Genomic DNA, 23762 nt, shown 5'->3' with positions numbered 1-23762 from the left:
TACAAATGTAATACTCTAAACATGACATTATCCACTATGAATATATGCAGATGCAAGTGAAAACACTGGAGACAGGAAAACGAAAAGAGGCGTCCGTCATGAATCGTGAAATTCTTAACTTCCATGATTCATATTTTGTGGTTTTAATACTGATAGCAGAGTTTTCTTTCTGTGTCCCTTGAGTTATTGTCCACTCCAGTACCTGTCATGGTACTGCAACTTTTGTTGAAGATCTATAATACGTAATGACATAAGGTAGGTGACATAAGCAAAATAATGCTGGAATTATGAAAAATGTATATTTCTTCTGTTATATTTATGATTTGATTTCCTTAATTTTGTTATGTTAGTAATTTGTGTTCAAGGATGATACGTCCACCCTGTTATGGAAAGATATTAAAATAATTACGGTAATTTTAAAATAAAATAAATAAAATCATCAGTAATCATCAGTAAGTTTACAAATATGTTACAGTAGTCATTAAAGGGATAGTTCACCCAAAAATGAAAATTCTCTAATCATTTACTCACACTCATGCCTTCCCAGATGTGTATGACTTTCTTTCTTCAGCAGAACACAAATTAAGATTTTTAAAAGCTCTGTTAGTCCTCACAATGCAAGTGAATGGTGACCAGACAGCATGGGAATTCTTACGTATAAATCGTCTTTTCCTTGTGAGTCATTTTTACACTTGCAGGTAAAATAATGGCATGTCTGTTGCCGTTCATGTTAAACATTTATTAGGACTACTACTAAAACAATACTAAATAGTGCTGACATAGTGCTGACTGAATGCCTGGTGTCTCTTGGTGGGTGGTTAATGTAAATGTAAGGCAGCATAAAAGTAATCCATATGACTCCAGTGGTTAATTCCATATCTACCATAAATGTAAGGGGAAAAGACAAAATCTTAATTTTCATTAAGATACTTGTGAAAGTATGTTTCTTTTTTCAAAAGTTTTAAAACCTAAAAGGCACCGAATTGTAGGAATGACCCAAAAAACTGAATTGTGACTAAATTGTTTTTGCTGCAAAAAAACATTGACTAACATTATAAGTGTACTTTAGGGAAAACTAATGTTTGAAATGAAATTCACTTCACTTTCATATTGGTGAGTGCAAACACTTGTAAAATTGTTCATGAGATAGGGGTGACTTGTAAATAATGTTTGGCAGGAATTTGTGATGGGGATCAAGGAGCTTCCACGAGTTGCGAGATTTATCCCTAAAATCATGCTGGCCATCACTGTGACGGCGTGTGATGAGGTGTACAGAAAGATCGCCTGCTGGCTAAATGACATGGGTGAGTCTATCAGACAATATTTTGAGGAGAGAGGAAGGGCTGTTGTTTATATTTGGGCCAATGACGTGACGGATCTATTACGATATTTAAACATGCAATAAAAATGCATGAACATATGTAGCCTACATGTTTTCAATTTATGAGTTCAAAGTCATTTTGATATTTTTTCTGGGGCTTAAAGTAAAAAATGTCATGTGGTGTCCGAAGTCCGAAAATATAAAAGTCTCATTAAAAGCTAAAATTCTTGGCACATGTAGCCATATGTAGTTTGGACTTATTTCTTAAAAAATAAGTATTAAAACTTTTTTTCTTTTTTTTTTTAAGAATATTTTTTATTATTTGACATTTTAAATCGAAGTTTGGTGTAACCAACATGCAATCAGCCATTCTGTTGTCAAGAAATCCTTAAAACAGAGCAGACCCCTCATGAGTGTCAAGGTCGTTACCTTTTTAATCAATATCAGTTATTTAGACATATTTAGGCATATTCAAGGGGTGGGGGCGGGCATTCAAGGGGCGGGGATGCTGCCCATGTCGCCCATGCCAAAATCCGCCCTTGATTCAAGGTGCAAGGAAAGTATTTATACCTTTTACTTGATAGTTACACCACTTGAAGTAATTAAAAAAATATTTTTGTAGAAAATGTGATAAAATGCTGTTAAAAAATTTATGAAACCAACATAGACACATTTCTACAAACTTGATAAATTTTTTTTAAACAAAAAAATAATAATATTTCTAATTTTTATCATCTCCTACAACCTTATTTTTAAATGACCCATTTACAGTCACTCATGCAGTCATCAGGACTAACTAGTCATTGTACTTGTACCTTTGAGCTCATTTGCTTCATTCGCCTTTTAATGTGTTTGTAAACATTGTGTTTAACAGTACAATTGTAGAAGGGAATTATGCATCAAAAAAAGGGAATTCAGGAAATTTAAGTCAATACCGAAAAAGGCTGAAAAGGATGTTGGTCTGAACTTTCTGAATTCATTGCTCTGGAAACCAAACGCAGGATTGAAGAATGCAGATTAACACTGTGTTGTTGTCAGACGTCAGTGAGATGAATACTAATTTCTTTATTGTTTCTCACAGAAAACTACAGACTCCAGAGTGCCTATGAGAAAAATCTCATCATCAAAATGGTTCTTGTAAGTATCGTTGAAAAATATATACATTTTGGAGCAACTGATTCTAGAATGTGCAGTTACAATGTAAAATCACCAGACAATTTCTGGGTTTCAAATCTTGCACAACCTTTTTCTTAAAATATTTGTTGTCATTATGCTGTCACGTATGAATTAGAGGTAAATTTCACTGTTTTACTGTACCACATTATTTTTTGATTCTGAAAGATATGACCGTTCTCTCTCTTTCACAGTTTCAGTTTGTAAATTCTTATCTCAGCCTTTTCTATATTGGATTCTACCTCAAAGACATGGAGCGTTTGAAAGAGGTGAGAGACTCTGACAGGACCAGGTGAACATCAGCTCTGCTCTTTTTCTGAAAAAACACACCATACAAACACAAATCACTCAACAGAACATTTAGCAAGAAACTTTTGTACATGCATGCTGTAAAATTTTTGCCAGTTGGTCAGGAGGGTTATATCATGTTGATGGATAGATGTGTGGGTAAGTAGAGACAGGAAGAAAACCGGGAAACACTCTTGTGTTTTAAAGGTTCTGGGTTGATTCTGTGAATGGTTTTTAGGCAAAGCTTATCACTGGACTTGCCAGAGTTGGCAAGGTTCATCGTGGTATCAAGTATTTGGCAGATATTCAGAGTTTTGTCTGAGACAATCAAATAATAACCATAAACTAGCTTTCAGATGAAGAACTGCAAACTGCAGACTTTGAAATAATCACATTCTGCACTCTGTCTACATATTTATGGCTAATTTTGGATATTTTCTGTAAAACCAGAGAGTGGGGAGCTGAAAGCCAAACAAACTGTGATTGGTCACATGATGGTTAGATGATCTCTCCCTGTCAAAGTGGGTTGTTGTTGACAAGAATTCAAGTGTAAAGTGGATCAGACATTATGCCAAAAGTTAAAAGGAAAGACTTGTGCCAGGTGAAGATATAACCAGGGTTCCCATGCGTCCTGGAAAACCTTGAAAACCTGAATTTTTGTAACACAGTTTTCCAGGCGTGCAAAGGTCATGGGCAATGCTAAAATTACCTGGAACCTAAAAGTGTCCTGGAAAATAATTAGTTGTCCTTCAAAATTATAAAAGTAATAAAACTTTATATGCACATGGATAATGGACTTACATCAATTTCAGATGGGGATGGGATATTTCCCATCAGTCATATGAAACATTTGTGGGGGAAAAATCCCATTTCCCAAAAAATCCCATCTTTAAGGGCCGTGAACAACGCAAATTTGCAAAACTAATCTCTACAAAACCATTGTTTTTCAAATATCCTTTTTATTTATTTTTTTTGCAAGTGCATGGTTGTACAACAACTCATTTGAAGATGTGCTATTTTGTGGTTATTGGCTTGGCTGTGATGCCCAGCAATACCGAAAAACCACAATATAGCATTCCCTCTCGCATGTATTTCTTAAATGTTACAGGTGTTGATCAGATAAAATTTTCATTGAATCATAATGTCTTGAAAAGGGTGGGAACCCTGATAACCCTATGGTAACACACAATGTCCCTGTTCCTGTAGATGCTGGCCACGCTGCTGATTATCCGGCAGTTTGTGCAGAACATGAAAGAAGTCCTGCAGCCCTACCTGGCTGAGCGCCACCGACTGGGCGAGCTCACACTGCGGGCTGTGTGGGAACTGCTGATCTCAGCACTGCTCAAGTACGGGCGACTTGCAGCAGGACGAGCACAGGTCTCACCCAGTGGCCCCACTGTGCCTGGGTCAGGTCTGCGGGGCTCACAGATGGGTGAGGAGAGCCCACAGGAGAGGCGAGAACGCAAGTGTCTGAATGGTGGCTGTGGTGTCCCGGATGAAGACGCAGAGGAGGAGCCCAGGGAAAGACTCAGCGAAGAGGATAACGAATCAGAGAGCCTCATCGACTGCGGGCTGAAGCTGCGTAAGGTAAGCTTCATTGAGAAGGTAGAGCGCAAGTCTGCGAGCTGCGTCAGTCCAGTGGACAACAGCTTCATGGAGGAGGGGAGCCCTACCATGGTGGAGCGGGGCATGGATCCTGCCTCTGTTTTCGAGATGTGCGATGATGATGATGAGAATGGGCTTCCAGAAATGAAGGAACTTGCTGCAGAGCCGCTGCCAATGGGGGTGGAGAGCAGCACGTCAGTCAGGCTCAGGAAGAGGGGGCGGAGCTTGGAGAGGGCCGACAGTAAGACGAAGAGAGATTCATGGATGGATCCACCAGTGGAGCAAGAAGCAACCACACTCACGCAGGCCGAGATCGAGAGCTGCATGCAAGCATACCAGGTCAGAAGGCACTTATGCATTACTCGCTTTTGACACAAACTACAAACAAAATAACATTACAGTCAAAGGAAACATTTGTTCCTTTCTTTTTAATTAGAGGTGTTTGCTAAGGCAGCATAATTATTTTTGCTTGTATTTTGAACAAACTTGAACAATTTTGGTGTTTAACCCCTCTGGCACCGGTTGGGTCACGGATATGAATGATAGCTAAAATTTTGACTTGTTGAGAAGAGGTGTGCTATATTGTTTAATTTTTTTTTTTTTTTTTTTTTAAACAATTAGATTTAAAATTTACACTTCGCATAAGACAAAACAGCCAAAAAAAAGATCTCATAAATTTACAGTGGAGGATGGACCCATGACATATCTAAGAAAATCATAGGCTACATTTAAACTGCAAGGCTTAAATGCAAAAAAATCCAATCTTTTGACCATATCAGATTTTTCTCCCGCCTGTTTACATTCACTTGAGACATAACCGACTGTGTTTATGTAGCGGGAACCAGCTGGTATGTGATAGCTGTTCGGTATGTGTAAACCTCACTCCCCTGGCCTCAAGAGACGCACTAGTGACAGACGCTAGGGGCTGTAGCCTTTAGTCTCCTTGTTAGCGCGCCAGCCTCCCATGCTGGCTGACACCAGTTCGAATCCCCCTCGGAGCGGGCCGAGCAGGACTGGTTACAGTGGTGCTGTGACCCGGATGGGAGTGATATTTAGGGGGGTGAGGGTAATGGGAGCCAGCTGGTAAGTGATAGCTGTGCAGTATGCTGTAGCCTTTAACCTCCTAGTTAGCACGCCCGCCTCCCATGCTGGATGACGCCGGTTTGAATTCTGCTTAGAACGGGTCAAGCAGGACCGGTTACATTTACATTAACCACCCACCAAGAGACACCAGGCATTCAGTCAGCACTATGTCAGCACTATTTAGTATTGTTTTAGTAGTAGTCCTAATAAATGTTTAACATAAACGGCAACAGACATGCCATTATTTTACCTGCAAGTGTAAAAACGACTCACAAGGAAAAGACGATTTATACGTAAGAATTCCCATGCACGCGTTCATTCATTATACGGAGCACTACCAAGCAGTAATTTCACAACCAGGCCCACTGTCTGTTGTCACCAATAAAAAGGAAATTAAATTAAGTTCCAAACGTTCAGCAGTAGCCTGCTCATCTAGGCCTGCCAATCATATCCCAAAGATATATAAGTGACTGCTTCCCTACCACCAGTGACAATTCTTCAAGCATCCCTCCACCTCTCCATCTCCACCTTTATATTTCATAACGCCTATACCAATTATTATTGCAAAATTGTCTTTCTATTTCTTGCTTTAGTCAGATAGGTGAGGGGGAGGGGGGGATGGGGATCTCCAAGCACAAGCCCGGTCCTGTGCTCGAGCCCCTCCATTATGGACAGCACACAAAGTATGTTTATTTTGCGCATCATGACTGTATGAACCAGTGAACTCATTAATTAGACTGGTTAAGCCTTTATTACAAAAAAGTTTACATGCTCCATAGAGTGAACATCTATTAAGAACAGGGCTGTTCTGAGAAAAAAACTGTATTTTTTCATTCTGGTTCAGAAGTTCCGCATCCTCCTTTCCAAAATGTTACCGGTTAGAACAAAATAAAAGAACGGTTAATAACGTTAATGGGTGGGTGAAATACCAATGGCAGTGTTGTCAGATCTAGCAAGAGAAACAAGCAACATGGTCTGGAAAAACAAGCCCAAAATAAGCCACTTGCCTCACTATAATAAGCATAAATAAGCAATTTGTTTTACTGTGTGATGGATTGATTGGCATAGAAATCATAATAAGCAGTTAATTAACAGTTAAATATAATTTTATTTACAGATCTGCTTCTCAGTCAAAACCTGGCAGCATTAAATCTGTATTAATGCATCATATCTAACAATCAGTGTTGGGCAAGCTACTCAAAAAATTTAGTTAGCTAAGCTACCAACTACTCAACGAAAAAATTGGTTAAGTTAAGCTAAAAGCTACACCTCAGAGAAAGTAGCAAGTTACACTACAAGCTACTTCATTTGTTTTTTGTTTTTTCAAACAGATGCCTAGAGCATACTGTCATAGACAAAGGATCTAAAATACTAATTACATGATGTTTATCTAAGCCATGGTACTGTATAGTGCAATACAGTATGGTGCATTATGAAATGTATGTGCATGTAAAAAAAAAAAAAAAAGTACATTGATATTTATAAATGCTACCTATACAACCCCATGTGGTCAAAGTGAAAAATCACTATTTTTACCATTTATATTTCATATTTATACTACTACATCTACAAACCCATGTCCATTTGAACATAATTTCCTTTGCACATTCCTGTGTAAAAACTAATACATATAGTAGTCATCTTATACTGTAATTCTTTTTGTCTAGCTGTTGTATTTATGTATGTACTAGAGGCTTCTGATCAGAGGTCGAATTCTTTGTGTGTGTGTGTGTGTGTGTTTGAGCACATCTGGGCAATAACAATGTCATATCTGATGGTATCAGATGGTAATACCATAGAACTGAAACATAACAACACACTGACGAACACACACAGCGTGTCTCTCTCTCCCCGGCTCTTCCCTTATCTCCCTCCCGCTGATTAGGCAACTCAGTGCTCACACCCTCCTCCTCATCACACTCCTCCTCCGCCCGATTCAGGCCGGGGCGCCATCCGGACTGGCTTACTCCTCCGCTTCCTGGCAGACGGCAGCGGTTCCTCCATCCTCTGGTGGACGGCAACGGCTCCTCCGCTGTCTGGCAGACGGCAGCGATTCCTCCGACTCCTGGCAGACAGCAGCAACTCCTCCGTCCCCTGTTGGATAGCAACGGCTCCTCCATCTCCCGGTGGAGGCAGCGGCGAGTTCTCCCAGACAGCGATCCCTTCCTCCTTTCCTGGGTTTCGGCACCAGTGTAAAGGATCTCTGTTCATCTGGGAAAGGAGGAAGCGGGAGCCAGATCCACATTCAACAAGACTTTAATTAACACATAAAACGCTGAACTGAAACATAACAACACACTGACGAACACACAGCGTGTGTCTCTCTTTCTCTCTCTCTGGCATCCCCGGCTCTTCCCTTATTTCCCGCCCACTGATTAGGCAACTCAGCGCCGGGCGTGCATCCTCACGGCCCGGCCACGCCTTCCTCCTTGTCACAACATGGTTCCTCAAAGTACTTCAAAAAATACCATGGTACTATCATGGTAATTTGATACACGATTACCATATTCATATACTGTACAATTTAATTTAAATGGTGCATCAAGGTAATTCAAAGAATACCATGGTACTACTATGGTACATTACTAGCCTATATGATTAACTTATAACATGGTGCCCCAAGGTAATGGTACATGTGCAAAAAACATGGTAATGGCATGGTACTTTTCTGTGTTTTTGTATAGGCTATTAAATGTTTTGATACTCTTTTGGTGGTGTCTTTACCTGCAGTGCCGTTCACAAGCTGCACGTGTTTAACTTAATAAAGACCTTCTTCTTTACTGGCAAATGATAGGATGTATTTGCAGGTTTCATTTCCATTTATTGTAGATCCAATGCAACCAGCGTTATCTTTATTTTCTGTATTTTAAAATATTCTGTGAGCGTGTTGGCAAGTGAGAGCGTGCACCAAATGATTCAGCAGCGTGCGCGTGAGCTTTCTGAATCATTCAGATTGAATTGCGAACCGATTCATACCACTTTGCTGTCATGTGTGACCAATTCATTGAAAAGAATCAACTCAGATAAGCGGTTCATTAGTGAGTCTGACAACTTTAGTTCTGATTCAAAACTGGCAATAGTAAACACCAGGTCCACGCATGATGTAGTGGTGTAGCTTTTGTCAAAGCCTAATCAAAAATATAGCTTTGCTACTGAAAAGCTACTTGATTTAAAAACTAGCGGAGCTACCACCTCGCAACTCAGAAATGTTGTTAAGCTAATAGCGTCGCTATTTGTAGCGAAGCTACTGCCCATCACTGCTAACAATAATTCAGTGAAGACTTGGAAACAACTGAGAAATTTTCTTTTTACCTCTAATAATGTTTTCCTTGTATCTGAATTAGCTGTGCATGTATATGTAGTAATTATACATAGTTATTAAAAAGGTCTTCATTCAGAGAATTTGACGCACACAACAGGCAATTAAGCAAAGATATGTGTGATGCAGCACTTTCCTTCAGGATCAAAGCATGTTTAATTTTTTTCGGGCAACATGAAGTGGTGTAGTTCCAAAAATTTATGGTGATAAATGGCCTTTGGTTTCAAGTAAAAATTATTGGAACAAAATTAACCGGTTATAACCGATTACCACATTTAAAAATTACATTTTCACTCTGGAACAATTGAATTTCAATCACTTTGGTCTGGTTTTCGGTTACATTCTGCTAAAAATTTTGTTTTCGTTTTTGTTTTGTTTTTAGTCCCTGGTTAAGAATGATCTGTGCATGTGGTTACGGATAGTTGGTGTCCTCATTATGTTAAAATATGTGTGCACACAATCAGCCTTGAGTGTATCTTAAAACTTTCTGATAGACTTGTGTTGCTTTCACCCATTGGTATATTTATTTATGATTTATGCTCATTTCTTTTCAAGTTTGAAATGTCTCTTTGCTGCAAAATGCGTGCTTGACATTTCACAATTGCTTGACATCTCATACCTCCAGAATAACTTTATGCATGCACAATTCTGTTTCAGCATATTTTAATGTCAGAAATACGAGGAGAATCGGATACGAGTGTTTGGACATAGTATATAAAATAATCTTGTTAAATATAGAATTGAAATAAATGTAGACATGCTTTCTGTCGCAGATAAAATTGATGTTCATCTACATCAGGGGTGTCACACTCAGTTCCTGGAGGGCCGCATCCCTGCAGATTTTAGTTCCAGCCCTGCTCCAAAATGCCTCCTTGTAATCTTCAAGCACTCCTGAAGACATTGATTAGCTGCTTCAGGTGTGTTTAATTAGGGTTGGAGCTAAACTCTGCTGGACTGTGGCCCTCCAGGGACCAAGTTTGACACCCCTGATCTACATCATCATTATAAAAAAAGAAACGTCCCTTTTTCAGGACACTGTATTTTAAAGATAATTTTGTAAAAATCCAAATAACTTTACAGATCTTTATTGTAAAGGGTTTAAACAATGTTTTCCATGCTTGTTCAGTGAACCATAAACAATTAATGAACATACACCTGTGGAAAGGTCATTAAGACACTAACAGCTTACAGACAGTTGGCAATTAAGATCACAGTTATAAAAACTTAGGACACTAAAGAGACCTTTATACTGACTCTGAAAAACACCAAAAGAAAGATGCCCAGTGTCCCTGCTCATCTGCTTGAACGTGCCTTAGGCGTGCTGCATGGAGGCATGAGGACTGAAGATGTGGCCAGGGCGATAAATTGCAATGTCCGTACTGTGAGATGCCTAAGACAGTGCTACAGGGAAACAGGAAGGACAGCTGATCATCCTCACAGTGGCAGACCACATGTAACAACACCTGCACAGGATCGGTACATCCGAATATCACACCTGCAGGACAGGTACAGGATGGCAACAATAACTGCCCGAGTTACACCAGGAACGCACAATCCCTCCATCAGTGTTCAGACTGTCCGCAATAGGCTGAGAGAGGCTGGACTGAGGGCCTGTAGACCTGTTGTAAGGCAGGTCCTTACCAGACATCACCGGCAACAACATCACCTATGGGCACAAACCCACCTTCGCTGGACCAGACAGGACTGGCAAAAAGTGCTCTTCACTAACAAGTCGTGGTTTTGTCTCACTAGGGGTGATAGTTGGACTTGTGTTTGTCGTCGAAGCAATGAGCATTACACCGAGGCCTGTAATCTGGAGCGGGATCGATTTAGAGGTGGAGGGTCCATCATGGTTTGGGGCGGTGTGTCACAGCATCATCAGACTGAGCTTGTTGTCATTGCAGGCCATCTCAATGCTGTGCGTTACAGGAAAGACATCCTCCTCCCTCATGTGGTACCCTTCCTGCAGGCTCATACTGACATGACCCTCCAGCATGACAATGCCACCAGCCATACTGCTCGTTCTGTGCATGATTTCCTGCAAGACAGGAATGTCAGTGTTCTGCCATGGCCAGCGAAGAGCCTGGATCTCAATCCCATTGAGTATGTTTGGGACCTGTTGGATCAGAGGATGAGGGCTAGGGCCATTCCCCCCAGAAATGTCCGGGAACTTGCAAGTACCTTGGTGGAAGAGTGGGGTAACATCTCACAGCAAGAACTGGCAAATCTGGTGCAGTCCATGAGGAGGAGATGCACTGCAGTACTTAATGCAGCTGGTGGCCACACCAGATACTGACTGTTACTGTTATTTTGACCCCCCCTTTGTTCAGGGACACATTATTCTATTTCTGTTAGTCACATGTCTGTGAAAGTTTATGTCTTAGTTGATGAATCTTTTTATGTTCATACAAATATTTACACGTTAAGTTTGCTGAAAATAAAAGCAGTTGAAAGTGAGAGGACGTTTCTTTTTTTGCTGAGTATATTATTAAAAGAATAGTTTACACAAAAATAATAATTATCTTATATTTATTAGCATATATGCTATATCTCTATAGCATATTGTGCTATAGAGACATCCTTGTCGGATGTTAGAATGACAATAAGCTGCTGTATTATTTATATTAAAAGATTCAGAAATGGCTCTGCAACATACATGTTCTGTTTGGGAAAACTGAATATCTGTGTTCTAGATTACTGAAATTCTACTGCCTGCGGTCAAACAGACCCTTCTGACTTTCTGATTACAACTCCAAAGTTTCTAAAACAAAGTCCCACCACTGCTTTCCAGAACACATTTCAAGACTACCAGGAGATGTTTGTCCAGTTTGGATATGTAGTGCTCTTCTCTTCTGCTTTCCCATTGGCCGCCATGTGTGCCCTCATCAACAACATCATCGAGATCCGGAGTGATGCTTTTAAACTGTGCACCAGCCTTCAGAGACCGTTTGGTCTGAGGGTGGGGAGCATCGGACAATGGCAGGTTAGACTACACTGAACACGGAGGACAAATGTGAGTTTATTTGATGCTATTGAGGAGTGCTTGTTTATGTAACAAAGTTATGTAAAAATGCTATGTCATTGCACAGACAGTGATGGATGCCATGGGTCTGATTGCCATCATCGTGAACTGCTATCTGATTGGTCAGTGTGGGCAGCTACAGAGACTGTTTCCCTGGCTTAGTCCTGAGATGGCTATTATCTCCATCGTCATCCTAGAGGTACAAACACACACACACACATTTAAGCACATAACACACTGTCTCTATGCCTCATAATTAGTCATAAAATTTGATTAAATTATTTTGTATTCATAACTGTTTTTCAAAATATGCTAAAGGCGAAAATATAAATGGTGGGATAATTTGCACTATACAAGAAAATTGACCAAAACATAAATAAAAATGAGTCCGATTGACTTTATGCAAACTAACACAAACATACTGTAAGTAAACTGCTGATTATGAGTAATAGATATATCATCACAGGAACATTTACTGAACCAGTAATTGAAATATAAATGAAATCTGTCATCTATAAAGCAGATAAGTCTGATCTTTATGCCACGCAGGCTCAGAATTAAAAACTTAACGGTGTGTAACATGTTATGGACAAATAATGATCGAGATTAAAAGCGCAGTACAGCATCGCCTACCTTTCCAAGTGTATTTTCAAAATATTCCACAATATCCATAATGTACCGCAATTGGGGAAGAAAAGAACAATGAACTTGTTTCACTTATATAGACGAGTGCAATTATAAACAATAAGGCAGAAATCCCTTTGCCCCTCATCTGTTGCGAGAGTGCGCATGTAATCTGTGACAGCCTCTGTAACACACATTATAGTCATTATAATTGATCTTTCAATTCTGTAATTGATGCATCAAAGTTTCTGCATAATACTGACACATTTTTACACCCCTAAATACTAGTATGAAAGCATTAAAAAAAATCATTTGATTTGGGTGTGGAAGCTTTCATTTTGGGTGGCATTTGAGGGGCACCTCATGCAAAAAGGCAGGTGCTCGAGCCCCTAGAGCCACCTCCTCGGCACATGCCTGTTGTTCAGCAGCAAAATTTACCTGCGCAAGCTGGTCAACCAGTATGGTTAGGGTTAGTTAAAATTAAAAAAAAAAAAAATTAAAAAAAAAAAAATTAGTTAGGGTAGGGGTTAACAAGCTGGTATTTCTGGTTAACCAAGAAAGTCTTGCTGCTTAATCTAGGCAAAAAGCCTTTTTGGAACAGCAGGACACCAACATTCGGTGTTTTGGATGGGTATTCAAAACACAACATATGCTGGTGACTAGCTAAGCTGTGTTTTTCAGCAGGGTTTGTAATTCACATCAGTCACTTTGTAAACCTCCTCAAACGTGGGTGCCGGCAGTGTTTCAGGTGGGGAGTAGTCCTCCACAAATTGACTGCAAACTCACATTCAAGTCTGGCTCAATTCAAGAATGTAATGCCCATATGGGTTGCCAATGTAGTTTTATGAACTTGAGATATTTTCTTCACTGTGGCACCAGGAGACACTGTATTCCATTTTTTTACAACACAGAAGTAGAGAAATTACAAAAAACTGACTTTGACATTGATTTCTGTTTGCCCTGACCAGCACTTTGCAGTACTACTGAAGTACATCATTCATGTAGCAATACCAGACATTCCCAGTTGGGTGGGAGAGGAAATGGCCAAACTGGAGTTTCAGCGAAAAGAGGCGTTCAAGGTAATATCCCACTGAATCCTGGGGCATTGTTACTCCCACCTGAGTGGTCTTTGATGGCCTACTGTATGTTCTATATACGTAAGTGTGGCCTAGTGGTTCAAGATCAGGGCTGGTAATTGAGTGGTAGCACATTTAAATCCTCCAAAGGTAAGTTGGATAAAATTGCACTTTGGAGAAAAGTGTGAACTAAATGGCTACTTACAGTACATTCTATAAACAAGACTGTGCTTTTGTGTTGTAAATGTAATTGTGTTATAGTTATAAGAGCCATTTCAACATGCCAAATAACAATCACTAATGTTATTATTTCTGAATTATTAATTTGACGTAATAGGTAATAAAAAGTGTTATTTTGTGTTTTGTGAAATATTACATTTTCTTTAATTTGATTATTCTTATAATCGTTTCTGTATTTGTTTTTATTTCTGTGTTATTTAATCCTTTTATTCTGAGGTTGATTTAAATGATTTTACTCCAATATCCACTCACGCCAATAAACCAGTATATACAGGTTAAGATTTTAAATTTAAAATTACAAAGGCAGGAGGAGGAGTAAGAATATTAACAAGGCAAGGTAATTGTAGACCTTTTTACTTGGAACAGATGAGTCCAGCATAAATGCTTGTATTATTCATTGTTGGTGTGTGTGTGTGTGTGTGTGTGTAGGCGGGTTTGGGTGGTTTACGAGGAAATTTTTTTAGGTTACAAACTGGTAATTACAAGGGTATTATGCTATAAATGTGGTTTATGAGGACATTTCTAGTGTCTTCATAATTCAAATCACTTAAACATACTAAACTATGTTTTTTTGAAAATGTAAAAATGCAGAAAGTTTTTTGTGAGGGTTAGGTTTAGGGGATAGAATCTATAGTTCTGTAATCTATAGTCTGTAGTTCGTACAGTATAAAAATCATTATGTCTATGGAGAGTCCTCATAAAGATAGCCGCACCAACGTGTGTGTGTGTGTGTGTGTGTGTGTGTGTGTGTGTGTGTGTTATTTTAGAGGCATGAGCGACAAGCACAGCAGCATTTCCAGCAGCAGCAGAGGAGGAAGCGCGAGGAAGAGGAGCGGCAGCGTCAGGCAGAGTATCAGGCCCGGCGTGATAGAGACGATGGCCGCCCGGACTCCTCGGGTGGAGATCACCACCACGACAAGAGCCAGAGTGGCAAATCCAGACCAGGGGGTGGGGGAGGCGCTTCTGCAGGGGAAAAACCCAAGCGGCCCAGTTCACTTCTGGGTAACAACAATGTCATGAAACTGAAACAGATCATCCCTTTGCAGAACAAGTTCTCCTCTGGCACAGCCCGTTCACCACAGTCGCCCACGGGGATTGAGCCCAAACTACCGGGTTTCCTAAGCTTCAAGTTCCTGAAGTCTCCTGAAAATAAGAAGGAGGCAGCAACTGCTTCCACAAGTGCATCAACAGTTCCTCCACTCCAGGAGAGGGCAGATAGGTCCCAGTCACCCAACAAGTCCTTCAACCCTGGGAAACTTTTTAACTTTGGGAAATCAGAAGGAGGGGCATGTGTAAATGGGGCTCAGCCCTCAAAACCAGGGGAGGCGGGACAGGTGCAGGACAAGCCAACCACAAAGTCCGACCTCAATGGGGTTCCGGATGAGATCCCATCCCCTTGTGGAGAGAATGTGGAGAATGGATCCTCATCTGATGCTGAGCCGTCAGGCACAAAGATGTAACTACAAAGTGATCGCCAGTAAAACGCATGTGTGAGCAACTACATAGTAACACAGAGGGAGGGAGAGTGGAAAGCAGAAGGTCCTCTCCTGTTTTTTTAGACTGTGCAAGACCTGACCTGGAAGCTGTTAAGAGAAAAAAAGTTGGGGGGAATTCACTAAGAAATAATTGCAGCCACTGATAGCGTTGTTTATTTAAATCTGATGTGTACATTTTTCAATGTAATTTTTTTTATATCTTATCCCAGCTTAAAGGAATAATTCACCCAAAAATGAAAAATCTCTCATCATTTATTCTTTCCTCTGCAGAACACAAAGATTTTTAGAAGAATATCTCAGCGCTGTAGGTCCATACAATGTAAGTGAATGGTGATCAGAACTTTGAAGCTCAAAAATTCACATGAAGGCAGGATAAAAGTAATCCATACGACTCCAATGATTTAATCCATGTCTTCTGAAGCAATCTAATTGATTTTGGGTGAGCACAGACCAAAATATAACTTTTATTTTGCCATTGCAGTTTCTAGGCACGATCATGATTTAGAGCTCTATTACACTTCATTGCGCTTGACGCATGCGCATAGTGTGGTCATATGTATGGATTACTTATATGCTGCCTTTATGTGCTTTTAGGAGCTTCAGAGTTTTGATTCAAAGTCACTATTCACTTGCATTGTAAGTACCTACAATGCAGCTCTGTATGGACCTACAGAGCTGAGAAATTCTTCTAAAAATCTTCATTTGTGTTCTGCAGAAAAAAGAAAGTCATACACATCTGGAATGGCATGAGTAAATGATGAGGGAATTTTCATTTTATGGTGAACCATTCCTTTAACGTGAATTCATGGGTCAACTAAGTAAGCCATTTGTAGGTTTACTCACCAAAAAGTGGCTCTGTTGCGCTATCAAAAAATTCTTTTGTTTGCTTGAGCAGCCCGTTCCATCTGATACAGCAACATTGGCTCAACCAGTCGTGGAAGTTTGGGGCGGGACTCTGTGCAACCACAGTTGTGTTGCAATTCTGTTTAGTGAGCTAGTGGTGCAACAATTACACACTTCAGCTTTAATGTACAGAAATACCTGTAAGCCATTCATTATGTATGAATAAGACAGTGTTTTTTACTGAAATACTGAACGCTAAAGTGGCGCAACTGTTTAGTGAATTCGCCCCATAATGGTTACTGCTTTGCTGTCTTCCAGAAGAATCCCCTCCACACACATGTACACTTATTTACACACACACATTGCTTTTTGCATTGCAACCCCATTAGAAAGGCATGAGCTGCATTTCTGACCATTTTTAAAGTGCAATGTTTAATCACTAGTCTGATAATTGTCAACATTTTAATGGGTTGTAAGTAGGAAACATACAAAACTAAAAATCAGTTCCCACAAATGTTATACAAATCCTACCATACAATCTCTAAAATACCACAAAAACAATAATCAGACATGCAGCAGTGCATGCTGACTGTGAGTGACTTTAGGCCTGAAACTTTGGTATATTTAAAACAGATGGTTTAGTAGAGCAATAGCAACTTAACAAGCAAAAAAGTACAAGTGGTTTAATAAAGTGGGTCCATACTGAATACCAGGCCATGCCCTAAATGGCAATATTTTCACGTTGATTATGTGAGATGATGGTTTGTTGAGGGATGTTTTGGAACTACTATGTGGACATGTAATTTAAGAGAAAAAATAATAATGATGAAACATAGGGGGGCCTGGGTAGCTCAGCAAGTAAAGACGCTGACTACGAGTTTGAATCCAGGGCGTGCTGAGTGACTCCAGCCAGGTCTCCTAAGCAACCAAATTGGCCTGGTTGCTAGGGAGGGTAGAGTCACATGGGGTAACCTCCTTGTGGTCGCTATAATGTGTGGTTCTCACTCTCGGTGGGGCGCGTCGGAATTGTGTGTGGATGCCGTGGAGAAAAGCGTGAAGCCTCCAAAGAGGAAAAAAAAAATAAAAAAATATATATATATATAATGATGAAACATAATAATGAAAACTGCGAAGAGAAAATGATAGAGTGGGGTGTGCGTATGTCTGTGTGTGATGATGATTATTTATGTCTAAAATTCTTATATCTGTTTTATCCTGTTGTTCAGCACTATACACCCTGGCAGCAGGGGAAGCCAGTTTGTAGGTTTCGGGATCTACCTTTGAAAATAAGTGGCTATATTCGGAATGCAATACTAACATACAGCTTACTGAATACTACGCAGTATGCACTGGATACTGCCTACAATTTTGTGTCACGTGACCTCATCACATTGCACGGTACTGTAAAAATGAAAAGATACATGTTAATAAAATTACTGGCTAAAGTGTTAATTGAAGAAGGTTTTTTTTTAATTCAGCAACAAAAACAAAGTAGTATGTTAGTTTTCCATTCTGAACATAGCCAGCATCTCCTGATTTTGCTGGTCATCACAATGCATTTCACCACAATTACTGTTAACATTACAGCTCTGTTTTGAACCTTTAAGCTGATGCATTACCATAAGAGCAGACTTTATCCTTGCTAAATATTAAGCAAGAAGTGTTAAGACATCTTAAGACAAATGTGTCATTGCACCATGGCAGTTAGGTAGGAAAACAGATTCAGAGACATTGCATAATAATATATTTGATGATTAAATATTGATGTTATCTTGCAAGAAAATTAAAACAGCGACTACTACCCTGCCTCATTACATATAAAAATGCTGGATTTAATTTATAAATACACTACTTAAATATTCTACTTAATTTTAATTATTTGTTGCCAACTTGAATTTATTCATGCCTACCTTCATTTGTATTTATGTAATTTTTTCTTATTTTTTTATTTACTGAAAGTCTAATATTTACCTTTGCATTGTTTTGAAAGTCTCATTTTATTGAAACCCCTCAAGGATGCTAAGCACGTGCTTCGGATTTAAATGTGAAGAAAAAAGGAAAATGCACTGGTCTCTGTCTTTACAGGCAGTTTGAAGATGTGTTTTTGAAAGAAATTCATTTTTTCTTAGTGTCCTAAGTACAGTGCATATAGAAAGTATTTAGACCCCTTCATTTTTTTTTGTTTTTTTCAAATTTTGTTATGTTGAAGCCTTATGCTAAAATGCTTTTAAAAAAAATAAAAAAATAATTCACATCAATCTACACTCCATACCCCATAATGACAGAGCAAAATCCAGATATTTGATAACTTTGCATATTTATATATATATATATATATATATATATATATATATATATATATATATATATATATATATATATATATATATATATATATATATATATATATATATATATATATATATATATATATATATATATATATATATATATATATATATATATATGTATATATATATATATATATATATATATATATATATAAACTGAAATATCACATTGACATAATACTTTCTGAATGCACTGTATGTCCTGAGCAACAAAGGGAAGGTATTACCTTAAGACAATGTGCTTAGTTGTTGCTCTCAAAAAACCCACTACACAATTCTCAGTGTCATACCATGTGAAGGGTTTCTGTGAAGCAGTTGAATCAGTGTAAAGATAATAAGGTGTTAATTTTACGGTTAGGAAGAAATGAGAGGTGCCTAAACAAGAAAGTGGAAATTACATTTTTATATTATAGTTTCTTATAGGGGAAAAAACATAAACTATGCATTTGTTATTTATTTGTTCAATAATATTTTGGCCTAAAAGGTGATTTGGAAACTGCAAAAAAAAAAAATGTATTTATGTATTTTAGTCCTTACATTTTAAGTATGTTTATTACGTTTAAGTCATTCATCGTGATAATTGTTCAAATTGTTTGTGATTTAATTTAATTGACAAATTCATCCAATATTACAACCACCTGGCCTCAAACAGCAGTATACTTCCTTTGAGAACCTTGCATATCATGCACTAAGAATCCTGTGATATATGGTACATACGTTTTTGTGTAGTTTAGATATATGGGTGTTTTTTTTCTTCTTTCCTGCAGTAACAGCAGCATCCATTTTATTTCCCAGGGATGAGGTGTCTGCCACCTAAAATTGACCTTCGTTTTTTTAGTATGACATTCCCTTGATAGTCAAAATCCCTCAACCTCTATTGAACTGAAGTCTTTATCTGTATGTAATAACTCACTAATACGCATTCATTGAAAGAGTAACTCAGGTTTCCTAACTGATAGACCAGAAGAATCACATTCAGCATAGAGGGAAAGATAAAAGTTGCTGAAGAAAGTTGCTGTTTCTTGTGATTGTGATTGATGGTAAGAGACCTTTTTTGTTTGTTGTTTTCTGTAATAAACTGAACTCTGCAATATGATAGATCAAGGTATGATCTCAGAAACCCGAGTCTTCTGGAATATTTGGTCATTACTGTTTCATCAAGGCACATCATGAACATCTCTCCAGTTTATTAAGTCAAACTCTCAGCTCTGGCCTAAAACATTCACATTTTTGTTGTCTTTAAATTAATGATGTGAATAGTTAAGCTACAACTGATAGTTGGAAGCATTATGAGGCTGCTTATGTTTGTTGTGTAAGAACTGCTTTGCATTCAGTCTAACTGTGAAATATGAAGTGATTGTGTTGAGAGGGGTCACGTGTGTGCAGAATTCCCTCTCTGAAGGCAACCTCACAAACCTATCATGAGCTCTTCCAATGTTCCACTGTAAAACTTTTCTTTATTAAAGAAAACAATATTAGGAAATGGAAATATTTCTTTTATTTTGTCATATTTTTGTAAGAACTGAAATGAGATAATAAAATGATTTAAATGTATTGTTTTCGTAAGTTGTCTTAATGAATGACATGTCGGTGAATTTAAATCTTTCACAGTTTATCAAATTAACCGATTTACAGTTGTAGAACCATATACACTCTTAAAAAGCAAAACAATTAGAAATTGAGCAGTAGTATTGGGAAATTACAGAAAGAGAATGAGTAGGAAAAGAGAATAGGATGTTCATATGTAACCCTGTTTTATTTATTTTTTTGTGATGTTTGTAGTGTTGCCATCCGTCCCGTAAAATACTGGGTCGTAGAGGAAATGATGAGAATTTGTCCCGTATCTTTAAACCTGACCTAGATGGATGGTGAAAAAGTAGGCCCAACATATGCCCCTCCATTAACCCTCATAGGCTGTTAAAGGAATATTCAAGGTTCAGTACAAGTTAAGCTCAAGCAACTGTATGGAATAATGTTGATTACCACAACATTTTCTTAAATTTCATTTTCTTTAAAATAAGCAAAAATCTGGGTTACAACGAGGCACTTACAATTAAGCTGAGTGTAGCTAGTGGTCAGAGGGGTTATAGCAGAAATGTGACTGATAATTTTATAAAAGCACTTGCATTAATTCTTCTGTCAAAATTCATACTTGTTTTTTGATTTTGTTTTGTTTTTGAGCTGTAAAGTTGTTTAAATCGTCATTTTTACAGTCGTTTTAGGGTTTGTTGACAACATCTTCATGGCAATGAAGTTGTAAAATTGGCTATAACTTTACACAGAAAAGGTTAGAAAGTGATTTTATCACACTAAAATCACGTTAACACACATATTGTTTATGTCTTATGGCTGTACCTTTGAAACAGTGAGTATTTTAACATTTACGGCTTGGCCCCATTCACTTCCATTGTAAGTGCCTCGCTGTAACTTCAAGTGTGTGTGTGTGTGACATATTTGTGTGTTCTTGTTTCATGTTTAGATTCATGTTCATGTTTTATGTCTTTTATTGTGAAATGAGTTCACTTCCTTGTCTAGTCATGTAATATCCAGTTTCCCTCATGTTCATGTGTCTTATTCTCATTAGTTTATTGTCTTGTTAACTTGTTATCAGTCTTGTCTTTTCATTGTTTCATGTTTTAGTAGTCTTGTTGTCTTGTTATTTGTTAAGTCTTGTCATTGGTTGTCTTTGTCATGTGTTTCCCATGTCAGTGTATTTAAGCCCTCATGTTTGCTATAGTCCTTTGTCAAGTATTGTTTGGTTGTAACTCTGTTTCATGTTTGGATACAAGCACTAAATAAATTGCACTTGGGTTCACGCTTCAGCTACTTCGTCTCCATCTGTTCCTGTCTTCAGCCTGCCAGAATGTTACAGAATACTCAACCAAAAATGAACCCAGCAGTGGCACTACGTCAAGGGGTTCGTCCCATAGAGGAATTTGTGGTGGAATTCTGTGGACTCTGCGACCGGGTGAGTTTCGAAGTCTCCCTGAAGCAGTTTTTTCATGCTGGACTCAATGAGCTCATCTATTCCTTGATGCCACCGGGTGAATAGATTGGAATCTACAAAAACATATTGAATTTGCCCTGCTCCTGAGTTATTCGACTTTCACTGTGGGAGTGGCTGATGAGGAAATCAGCATTCCTCCTACAGTAACCAGCAAGCCAGAGTTCCCAGTCATGGCCGCCACACCTGCCATGCCTACCATGACCTGCCACGGTCGACGAGCCAATACCTGAAGCCTCGTCCATCCCAGAGCCAGCACCTGAAGCCTCGTCCGTCCCAGTGCCAGCGTCCTCGGCCACGGAGGCCATTCCCACAGCAGTGTTCCAGGCCATCCAGAAGTGGAGGAGTAAGAGAAGGGCTCCTTCTCCCCTGTCACTGCCCGTGTTCATGGCCACGGAGGTCGCTCCCCTGTCACTGCCCGTGTTCACGGCCACGGAGGTCGCTCCCCTGTCACTGCCCCTGCTCATGACCATGGAGGTCGTTCCCCTGTCACTGCCAGTGCCCATGGCTATGGAGGCCATTACCCAGTCGCTGCCAGTGCCCACGGCTACGGAGGCCATTACCCAGTTCCTGCTAGCACTCCCGGCCATGGAGGCCGTTTTCCAGTAGCTGCCAAAGTGGTCATCAACGAGCCTGAACAGCTCCCCGAGGCTTTCGATGAGCCTGTCCAGCTCCCCGAAATTCTGTCTCCCATGGCCCTGCCCCTCGAACCCTCAGCTTCCCTGGCCTCTGAGCTCTGAGTTCCCTAGTGCCTTGTTCTCCGAGTCCCTAGCTGCTCTGAACCCTGAACACTTTGAGTCCTATAATGCCATAACCTCTTAGCCTCTGCATCCTGCGGCTCCGTCCCCTGAGCCTCCACCTCCTGCAGCTTCGCCCCCTGAGTCTCCATTTCCTGTGACTCCGTCCGCTCTGCCTCCTGAAACACACTGCTCTATCCCTTGTGGCTCCACATCCTGAGACTCTACCAGACCCTGCCCCCTTTCTGGAGCCACCACCCAAACCGCTGGATCCTGCTCCCTTTCTGGAGCCACTTCTCTGGCCACTGGCTCTGCCCTGGTCCACGCCAGTCTCTGGACCCTTCGCCTGCTCCGCCATGGCCTTCTGTAGTCATGCCTGGTCTGCCATGGTTTACCAGCTGGCCGCCGGATCCCTTGTGGCCTGCAGAGCCACCTAGTTCCCCCTATCTAGCTCCCTTATTAACTTTTTGTTTTTGGACATCAGGAGCCGCCCGTAGAGGGGGATATGTAACGTATTTTTGTGTTCTTGTTTCATGTTTTCATGTCTTATTGTGAAATGAGTTCACTGCCTTGTCTAGTCATGTGATATCCTGTTTTCCTCTTGTTCATGTGTCTTGTTCTCATTGGCTTATTGTCTTGTTAACTTGTTATCAGTCTTGTCTTTTCAATGGTTCATGTTTTATTTGTTAAGTCTTGTCATTGGTTGTCTTTGTCATGTGTTTCCCTTGTCAGTGTATTTAAGCCCTCATGTTTGCTATAGTCCTTTGTCGATGTATTGTTTGGTTGTAATTCTGTTTCAAGTACATTTTAATGTAATTTTTTAAGTAACATTTTCGAAATGGGGCCCCCGGTTGGTCGGTTGCTTGGGGTCTCAGAAATCATAAAACTGCCCCTGGCAGTTTCACGCGGTAGTTTCACGTGGTGTTACTCCATAAAAAGTTTATATATATACTTGTGAAAGTACAATATTGCATTTGTGTTTTCTTTTGTATGATCCATTTGACATGTGAAAAGTCAGTTTCTCTCATATCAATTGTACTTAAGTTAGGAATTATTTGATGATTAACAGCACAGCCAGGCAAGATATGTGCACCATGAGAGATGCCTGATGTTGTGTTGTTTTTCAATGCAGGTATGTAAATGGATCATGGTTCTTTTATTATTGTTAATCGTATAGATGTTTATTATAATTTGGGGCATTTGAGAAATTAATAGAATATTCCTAATCTTTGTAATACTTTATATACTTTTGTTATTATATCATATCTTATATGGACATATCATACATTGTCATTATATATACTATACAAATATTGTTATAATTGTTATATTATAATTATTTTTCATTCTTTCTTGCTGTACCCCTGCGTAATAAGAGTGCAGAGGAGTGTGAATTAAATAAACCGTCAGAGCCTCATTATTGTGTAAGACAACACAACGCAGAAGTAAACCCGCTACAGACTGGTGCTGTGAGCCGTCGTCCGGTCAGCTGACAGCCAACCACCGGGGACGCTGCGAGCATGGAGGCCTTTCCCTGGGAGAGTGTCGGCGTCGTCACTGAACTGTGTGAGTGGAGTGAA

General features: G+C 39.4%; 1 protein-coding gene across 1 annotated transcript in view; it reads left to right on the top strand.

Annotated features, from left to right (window-relative positions):
- Positions 1-18397, top strand: part of LOC127427633 (anoctamin-8-like) — a 37090-nt gene extending 18693 nt beyond the window's left edge. Inside the window, exons 10-17 of the mRNA XM_051675309.1 lie at positions 1178-1304; positions 2403-2458; positions 2689-2763; positions 3989-4726; positions 11581-11772; positions 11879-12010; positions 13404-13514; positions 14519-18397. Of these exons, the coding sequence (XP_051531269.1) occupies positions 1178-1304; positions 2403-2458; positions 2689-2763; positions 3989-4726; positions 11581-11772; positions 11879-12010; positions 13404-13514; positions 14519-15211 (2124 nt within the window). The 3' untranslated portion in view covers positions 15212-18397. The remainder of the gene's footprint in view (positions 1-1177; positions 1305-2402; positions 2459-2688; positions 2764-3988; positions 4727-11580; positions 11773-11878; positions 12011-13403; positions 13515-14518) is intronic.
- The last annotated feature ends 5365 nt before the right edge of the window (positions 18398-23762 follow it).

This window comes from Myxocyprinus asiaticus, chromosome 37, assembly GCF_019703515.2.
Source record: "Myxocyprinus asiaticus isolate MX2 ecotype Aquarium Trade chromosome 37, UBuf_Myxa_2, whole genome shotgun sequence".
In the NCBI taxonomy this organism is placed as follows: domain Eukaryota; kingdom Metazoa; phylum Chordata; class Actinopteri; order Cypriniformes; family Catostomidae; genus Myxocyprinus; species Myxocyprinus asiaticus.
Note: the sequence above shows the minus strand (reverse complement) of the source record. Positions and strands in the feature narration are given on the sequence as shown.